Genomic DNA, 9,515 nt, shown 5'->3' with positions numbered 1-9,515 from the left:
AGGGGGGGGGGAGGAGGGGGAGACACAAAGAAAACACTTTTTCCCCAGTTAATTTTTTAAGACAAATAGCACAGCTAAAAAAAATGTATTAAAATAAAAAATCATTTATTTGTCCTTTATTTGGAAACACCTCCCATCTCTAAGATTTCAGAACATTCTCTGTACTTTTCAGCCTAAAACTGAAAGCTAACATTTTATTTTCGCTAAAAGCTAATGGTGGTCATATGGCATACAATGTCACTAAGTTAGGGACAGCAACATAATTTGGACATAGCTGTCATGAGGGAGTTACATTAAAAATTAACCCCTTTGGGTGAAAAAAAATCTGCAGATTTTCATTGTAATGGGTTAATTTTTATAATGAGATAGATAGATAGATAGATAGATAGATAGATAGATAGATAGATAGATAGATAGATAGATAGATAGATAGATAGGAGATAGAATTTAAAAAAATTACACTTTAATTTTATTTATTTTTAATTACATCATGCAGTCATTGTGAATGGATCTCACTATGACTGCTTGATAATTTAATTCATTTTTGGTTATTATTAGGCTGCTCCAAACATAGGAACAGCATATCAGGATCAGTATAACTAAATGCTTCTATCAGTGGCAGAACGATCAGAAGGCTGAAACATTGGTTCAGCATAGAAACATGTAGCGAGGGTTGGGCAATCAGTGGCGGAGGCGTACAGTGAATATCTCCCGTCACTAAGGGGTAAAGTAAAGTAAATCTAGCCTAAACATGTGTAACGTAACAACAGTGCTGAATTGCTGTACTTTGTGTGTGCAAATATCTGTTAGTCTTTTAAACCGATTATTATGTAGTCCCCAGGTATCCTAAACCCAGATTGCAGATGGAGTCTTGACTTCCACCCAAGTAGAGAGCCCCACCCTGTTTTTAAAATGTTAAATATCAGAGCCTCTACTGCTCATCTAAACTGAGAGTAGAATGGCAGGGGCCAGGGCTTAATCTCAATTTGGGCAGAAGTCAGGGCCCCTACAGATTGGGCCTAGGATCCAAGAAGGCAACACAGCAATCAATTTAAAGACAAACATAGGTACTTGCAGAACAGCCTGCACTTCACTACTGTTACTTTAGATTAGTGATGCACAGATACCAAGTGCCATACTTGGTACAAGTACAAATACTTTTCCAGTTACTAGACTAGAGAAAAAAAATCAAAAGTTAGGAGGCAGCCGTCATTTTTAAGGAGCATACAGAGCTCCTGGGATTTGTGCATCCCTGTTTTATTGTATGATTTGTTATATTTCCAGGCCAGGTACAAGTACCAATACTTGTCTTCACAGGTACAATTACTGATACTTTTTTGTTTATTGTCATGTGACAGTTTTTCTAAAACAATACAGACTAATGATTTCAGGACAGCGGTGGAGCACCAGAGCCAGGTCCCAGCTGCAACCGCTAGTTTTCGTGAAAAAAAACAAGTATCGGCACTGGTATCTGTGCACCCCTACTTTAGATTTAGAGCAGATTTACAACAAGTCAAGGTCACTTTAAAAATCTTTCAGCTCTAGTCTAGGAGTAAATAATAATAATAAAAAGATACTTTAACGAGGCTGTTGACTGTAGCATGAAACAATGTAAATGTTGGAGTTCTGTTCTTAACATGCATCAGTGTGTCAACATGTAGGAACTTACAAAACAGAGCAATTCAGCACAGGTATCTGAACAGAAGCCACTAAAAACTTTTTTTTTTTTTTTGCAGGTGCGTTCCCAATATAATGAATTATATTGCAGGGGTATGAAGAGGGCTGTACCATTTAAAACACAGGCCATGTTACACACTCCAACCCAAAGACTATCTGCACATCAAGTTTTATCAGCTTCTCACATGACAATTCTATTGCAACAGTTCTACAATACCTTTTACCTCACTCAGACCGGTTGACCTCACTTGTAGAGTTTTGTTTTAAACCCCTTTTGTCAACTTAACCAGTGAGCTCTTAAAGCCGGGCTCTCTCTGCCCTTTCTCTGTCAGTTTGTAAATATCCAGAAACTGTATACGGTGTTGGTGCACCAGAGGTCCTAGTGCATTATCTCTGCAGCACATAATATAACAGTCAGAATTACCTTTTGTAGACAAAGTAGTAAATAAAACAGCATGTCTTCATCATATGAAGAACCATCGTGCTTTTTTGCTTCTTTGGTTATCAAGCACAAGCCATAATTTAGTTCTGCAATTGGCACTGAAAGAACATCCTCCTTGAACATGAGGGGCTTTCTTCCTGTAACACAATGGAATATTGTCAATAGAAACTACATTTGGTCTGCAAATAGCTACAATTTAGGAAAAAGATAAAACATATGGTTTAACAGAGTATACGTCTAGGATCACTTTGTTCTAAATCATCAGCTCTAGCATGAGATGTTGATGTGGGATGAGCAATGTGCTGCAATTGCATATAACAAAAGCTTACCAGGGAAAAATAAATAAAAAAGAGCCTGTTTAGGACATATTTCTCACATTAACAAAACAGAGGTCTACGTTGCATACAATTGCAAATATAAGTGTAAGCCTTACACAAATCTAAAGGTGCGTTTGCAACTGTGGTCCTACTCTAATCCATGAGAATACCAGCAGTAAGTAGAATATAGCAAGAAGTCATTTGAGAGCAAGCCTAGCTTTTTAGGGAAATATGCTGCCTATATACATAAATTATCTTAGTACAGGTTTCTAAGAAAACAGCTGAAGGACTTGTGTGTGTAAACCAAACATCCTAAACACATTCTTAGAAATGAAAGATAAACCTCTCAGAGAAATGACTTTATTTATCTTTATAAATATTCCAGAACCTGAATTAAGTGTTTGTTGGAAATATTTGTAGCAGATGCAAAGTGTAAAGAAAGAAACGGGATATTATTTGTTTTTCCATGCTGGAAATCAGAATGTCTCTTTTGGAAAAGGAAAATAAAATGTACATTATCTGAAAATAAGGCCCTTTTACACAGGCTGATCAGACAGATCCCCTCGATTGGAGCAGTACGGATCGGAAGTCACCGCTGTGAGATTTATGCCCATCCAGTTTTTTCCTCTGTTTTGCGATCCCCCCCTTGCCGGACCCCATGTCGGTCTATAGGGAGCCGGTGGTAAACGGACTGTTTACATCAGATTGCCCCTGATCGGGCACAATGAGGTCTGGTGAAAGCGATTTCTGTTCCATTTGTTTTTCCATACGTGGTCGGAGTCAGGAGTAACCGGGTGTAAACGAACACCCGTCTATTTACACACGGCTGTCCATAGCCTAACAATGGACATCCAATTGCGCCTGCCTGACAAACTGACCGGCAGACCAATAATTGAGTTACTTGAGTGACTGGAGTGACTGGAGTGACTGGAAAATGGTGCAACATATGAGAATCTTTTAGATAGGTATGCACCGAAATTACATTTTTAGACCGATACTAAAAAATTTGTCAGGGCGAAACCAAAATAAAAAATGACTTTTTCCAACCTTTCTAAAATGTTTGATTATTTCTTAATTATTTTTACTTTACTGTTAGGGGCTTTGGGGAAATATCAGGGGTCTAAACCTCTGATATTTCCCTTTTAACATAGATAATGAGATTGAGGAGTCCTCAATCTCTTTTTCTACAGCCCCAGCACTTAATGAACAGGAAGCTCTCAGTACAGAGGCTTCCTATTCATTAACAATCTTGAGATAATAAATATTTACCATTAACCCAGTCAGGAATGGACAGGAAGTCTCTGTACTAAACTGCTTCCTGTTCATTCATAAAGTGAGTAAATAGTAAATATTTAAAGCATGTATAGCACTTCCTGTTCATTGATAACTGGGGACATAATACGCTTACTATATCCTCAGTTATTTAGAAACACTGAGCGATCAGTACCGATCGTGTGTTTGTGCTCCGCTCTCCATCCTGACTGCCCCGGCTGTCAGAGGAGCTGAGCTCTCCTCCCACACCGCCCCGCTCAGCCTCCTGAAAGCTCCCTTCTCCCCACTTGACCTCCTGACAGTTTCTCTCCTCCCCGATAGGCCGGCAGCTGGATCACCTCTGTGTCCCCTTCGATTCCTGCTGCCTCTACAGACAGGGCTTCACAAACCGTCATAGATAATATAGGAATTGGAATTATTCAATTCTAAATATGTTAAATGTTCAGAAGGTTATTAGAATTTAAGTTGTTTACAACTAAGGTTGTATTGCGGGGGTGATATTTGTTCACACACAGCTGACTTCATGTCCTGTGTCCCATTAAAGTAAACCAATAGCAGCTAATATAGAGCAATACATTGCACAGGAAGTTACATAAATGGTAAATATGTCAATTTCTATCAAGGGCATGTGTATACTGGGGCTTACTTACAAAGTGAGTAAAATTCACACTAGTTTGTGTTCATTTTTAAAACCCAATGGCCAGCCAGGCCCAGGAGCAATTTCTGTTTATTTTATTAACCTGACCCACACTGGTGATCACAGGCTAGGTTAAAATTAATAACTTTAGTACATTACTTCTAAAGCTGCAAATATTATTAGTGCTTTTGGGAATAGGGGAGCTATAAAGCGGAACTACAACCCCCTAACCCTTACAGCCAAGGAAGGTGCCATCTTAGCCTCTATTTGGATTGCAGTTGCCATGGTGCTGCACATGTGATCAGCTATGACACCAGCCATTTGAGGGCTTGAAAGTTCGGTTAGGAGCTGAAAGAAGCACTCTAGCAACCTTGACAGTTGGCACGCTTTAAAAGTAACTGTTTTACATTCAATTACATTAAATTGGTGGGTAACGTTCATCTTTAAGTATATGTCATAGTCTGGTGCAAATTCTAGACTAAAAAACAGAATAATGTTTTTATGTTTAGACAAATGGTATATTATACAAGCAAAAGGCATACTTCCAAACCACAATTTGTTTTCGGCTTCTTTCAATGTTTCTGCATTTTTGATCTGTGCCCAAGTCTTCCAAAGTAAAGCTCCTTCGTCTGGTTTAAGGGTGTAAGGAAAATCAGCATTACTTTGTAATCGGAGGTGTGGCTCAGGTGTGGAACACTGCAACCCTTGAGGCTATATAGGTATAAAAAAGAAAGTGTTTAAATATTTGTAATTTGAAGGCAAAAGATCTTCACACAACGAATGTAAACTCTTAAAAGCAGTATCTATGGTCACATAAATTTCCCTTAACTCATCTCTTGAGAGAAGTCTATCCCGCCTTCACCTACCTGCAAACTGAACTTTTACTTTCTCCATCATCTCATCCATCAATTACTACCTTTTGTACCACCAGCTCCTTTTTTTAGAAGTTCTTAGGAGCAGGGTCCTCCTATCCATCATGTCATGAATAGTATTGTAGTTTTGTAAAGCACTGCACAAACTGTTGCCACAATATCTATCCTGCATTATCATAATACTTAGTAGAAAGATTGGAAAGCAATTGGTGTCCCTTACTGTTGTCGAGTGGTAAAGGTCAACAAGCTAATAAAGTGCTACTTTTATTTAGGGAAACACAACCATTTCATTCAATATTCCTTGCTGGTCGGAAACCACTCAAAATAGAAATTAGGTTTTTAAGGGCAAGTATATAATGATGCAGAAAAGCATTCAGTGCCACTTCCCTGAGCTTTAGGCTGAGTTAGCCCCTGGCTTCTTATATGTCTTGGATATTATTAAGCCAGGGAAATCTCTCTGCTGATGTATTTGTCACCTGAGAATGCAGACTGAGAATGCAATGGTAGGAAGGGCCTACAGGTGTATGAATGTTCCCATCCTGACTGCGACAAGCCGAACCAAGGTTATATCCTGTTATGTCTGTAAAAGACGAGGTTCATACTGCCATGCTTCACCTGTAGCTATGCTGCATGAATGGTTACTCGCCCACAAAAAACCTCCAGCTCTCCCACATCTTCTCCATGGCACTCTAAACTATTTTCTTGAAAGCAGCATTTTTATTGGTCAGCTTCCAACACCAAAAAGTTCTTGGCCTACCCTGCCAGAGTGATTTGAGCAAATGGTTGTAAAAGTCCTGCTTGGGTTAACAGTCTTCTCCATGTGTTAAAAGGACAGAAAAACACTGATCTAGTATGTGAAGCAGCAAAGACTATTTTTTTTAAGCGAACCTGTCAGGATAGAAAGATAACATATTCAATCTGATTTTAAAAGGCACAAGGTCTGTGACTGTCCTCCTCTCCTTGGTACTCCCCTTATTTAGTCACTGGTCCTGTTGAGCCTGTTAACTTTAAGTACAGCATCACAAACACATGTGTGCTTCTAAAAACTGCCCATACATTCTGCCTCACATATATACTAAGCACACACCCACAAGGGTACCAAGAATGTTTTTCTATAGAGTCACCTACAACACTGGTGCACCCTTAGGAGGTAGGCAAATATTCAAGAATGGAATGTGTAATTGTCTTATGATCAAAGCAACAAACATAGCCAAACCTGAGAGCTCTAATATGGTTACTCCCACACAAATGTAACACCTTCAACATCACACGCATGGAATAAAAATAAACAGTCCTACATACATCATGTACAATACATAAAAAAAAAAAATGCAAAATAAGAACAAAGTTGAAGTTTTGCATTAACAAAATATATTTTCTGCAGATTAATTATGCTATTAAAAGACCTGGTCCAAGCCACAAACACAGAGTTATCCATTTCATCATCATATTATGGTTACCAACCTGCACTTGCTGATCCCAGTATTTTGAAGACTGGTATACACGTCCCCCTGTTTGTAAAGATAATGGAATTTGAATATTTCCGTTCATGTTTAGTATTGACATAGGAAACCCCGATGTGCCAGAATTGTGTGCCATTTTATCACAGATATTCTTTTTTGCTTCAAGAGTCTCTTTGCTTTCTTCTAATTTAATGCTGCTAGGATTCATTGGAATTTCTCCCATTTGCACCAATCCACAGTTATCCTGAGGCACGGAATTATTTATTAAAGTTTGAGACTCAGGGCAAGTAGCATGGGCCGAAAATATTGCCCAAGACTCCACATTAGGTAACTGTCCAGCAGTAGATGTACTCGCAGGTACCAGTCCATATAACTGACTACTATCTACAGTTAGAAGCTCTTGGCGAAGAGGAATGTAGGCTTGCTGCTGGCTCTGCACAGGCAGTGCAAGGACTGCAGCAGGAGCATTTTGCATGGATGTGTGATTAACAGTGTAGCAGTCTTCAATTGGCAAGTCAAATTTTCTTTTTTTTACAGGTTGAGATAACCCTGATGAGCAGGACCTCCTATCCTGGGAGGCTGAAGTACCAACAATGCTAGCATTCTGTCCATCAGAACCAGGCTGTCCATCAACCTGCTGCTGCAAAGTCTTATTTGTCTGGCCTTGCTGAACGTCAACATTGTGGCTCTGTCGCAGCTGTACATGGTGCATTGGAAGGTGATGCTGATCAAGAGGACCTCCGGGACTTACTGTAGAGTGCTGCAATGGAGATGCAATGGGCCTTGCAAGCTCCAACAAAGACCCAGCCACATCTGCACTGTCCATGTAAAAGAAATGGTTCCTTTGTTGATAGACAGAAATTGGAGAGTGTACAAACTGTTGCATTTCCTCAGTGCCCTTTCCATTGAGCGAATCTAAGAATTCCTTCATTCGGTGTGGGGGTATTGTCTGAGCTTTCATTCTCAAATAATCTTCATACGGAATGGAGTTTTCTAATGAATGGTTCATCATTTTGGCTACTGGAAAATAAAAAATACAAAAATCAGCATACAAAGAACAGTGAGCAAATGACTACTAAACAGAGCAAAAAAAAATGTATTTTACAAAAATGCAAAACAATGACCCCATAAAATCATTTTTTAAAGTTCATAAAGGGTAAAACTGCAAACAAAAATTGGACACTGGCAAACAAAAATGCTGTTGGCCAGCCAAGTACATCTCTTACCACTTGCATGGTGCTTCTGTTTTTAGAAAAGCAGTATTTCGAGTAGAACCTAAAACACAGGAGGTGGGACCTGCGTTCCTTAATAAACTTCAATAAATGGAGTGTGTGGGGACTATAAAACATGTTTTCTTTGTCATTTATTAAGGGGCACAGGATGTGTACAATTCTGAGACAATTGGGATGTCCAAAAGCAGTCCAACTGATGGGTGGGCAACATAGCAAACAAAAACAACTACACAAAGGCTTGCATCAGTAGATGCAGAAGAATCCTACCTAAAACCTACCAACTTGGAGAACTTGAGAACTGAAGTCTAGGTGGTGGCCTTGCAAATCTGAAAAACCGATACTCAAATGCTGAAAAGCCCTAAAAGCACTGACTGATCTAGTACAGTCAGCCTTGACAGGAAAAGGTGCAATCTTACTCTCAAGCTTATATGCTTGGCAATGATCTGCTATAGACACCTAGAAATGGTAAGAGGCAGCTTGTCCCCTCTAGGGACTTTCAGAAATGATGGAAAAGGAATCAGTGTGTCTGTAGGAAGATGTAGCAGAGAGGTAAACCCAAACAGCTATGACTGTATCCAAGCAATCTCTTTGGGATGTACTGGGGTAGGAAAGAGGGATGGGTGCACAATGTCCTGGTTAAGGTGAAAGCAAGTGCCTAGCTTAGGGAGAAAGAAGCCTTAGGTATTAAGACAACCTCATCTTTTGCAAAGAATGAACTGGAAAGCTTTTGACAGTCTTAGGATCTTTAATAGAGCCTACACTCCTAATCAGAGTGGTTTCAGACACAGGCCGCTCCCGTTTTAAACATGTTACATGTGATATGGTATCTTTAGGCCTAAGAGTTGAGTCTCCTCAGACATAAACTTATCAAAAATGGATCTGTGAGACACCTCACCTTTAAATGTGGAGAGGCAAATGTAGAATATCAGAGACAGACTCCAGAGAAGACATTAACGTACACCATGTCCTAAATCGGCTATCAAGGCCTTGATTTTGTTTATAAAATCTAGCAAGGCCATAGGAAATTCTTTCCAGGATAATGCATATATATATTATTCAATAATTTTTCATCAGTGTTCTTTAAATGTACAAAGAAATGTACCACAAATGTAATTCTTATAGGCGCATTTGATGCCCTTTTCAAATATAAAATGACAAGATAAATACACATTTCTCAAAATTCATCATACCTTACTGTGGAATTGATCATCAGGATAATCGATGTCCTCATGTCCACAAATATCATGGAAGTCAACAGCTGAGATATCACTTGGTTTGTTGTATTAAGTGTGATTCTATAAGAAAAATGTAAATGATAATAAATAAAACTGTTACATCTCCAAAAAAGTGCATTTATTAATAATATGAATTTTGTGTAAAAAGAAAAAAGGGTGATCTGTAAGTCCTTGAAACGCATACCCTCTGCATCCTGTGTTATGATTTTAGTGAACTTGTACTTTGCCCATGAAGGGCACAAATAACAGTTTTGCTGGATAGTATGCCTCTTGCACTCTCTCCCATTAATCAGCCAGAACCCTGAAAAAAAAACCAACGTATGGCTCTCTCACCTGCACCCTACAATGCAGTGCTCAGTGCCTGAGCA

At 39.1% G+C, this 9,515-nt stretch overlaps 1 protein-coding gene across 3 annotated transcripts in view; it reads right to left on the bottom strand.

The window, feature by feature from the left end:
* Positions 1 to 9,515, bottom strand: part of LOC108804840 (glutamine-rich protein 1-like) — a 31,144-nt gene that overhangs the window by 6,101 nt on the left and 15,528 nt on the right. For 2 of the 3 annotated variants that reach the window (XM_018576742.1, XM_018576744.1), the window contains exons 2-5: positions 9,103 to 9,207; positions 6,682 to 7,700; positions 4,888 to 5,056; positions 2,102 to 2,256 (exon numbers count right to left, since the gene is read on the bottom strand). In XM_018576742.1, the coding sequence (XP_018432244.1) occupies positions 2,102 to 2,256; positions 4,888 to 5,056; positions 6,682 to 7,692 (1,335 nt within the window). In that variant the 5' untranslated portion in view covers positions 7,693 to 7,700; positions 9,103 to 9,207. The remainder of the gene's footprint in view (positions 1 to 2,101; positions 2,257 to 4,887; positions 5,057 to 6,681; positions 7,701 to 9,102; positions 9,208 to 9,515) is intronic. The other variant, XM_018576743.1, reaches the window with a different exon arrangement.

The sequence above is a fragment of the Nanorana parkeri genome, unplaced genomic scaffold, assembly GCF_000935625.1.
Source record: "Nanorana parkeri isolate BGI_ZX_2015 unplaced genomic scaffold, ASM93562v1 scaffold75, whole genome shotgun sequence".
Lineage (NCBI taxonomy): Eukaryota > Metazoa > Chordata > Amphibia > Anura > Dicroglossidae > Nanorana > Nanorana parkeri.
This window is presented reverse-complemented; position numbering and strand designations above follow the sequence as displayed.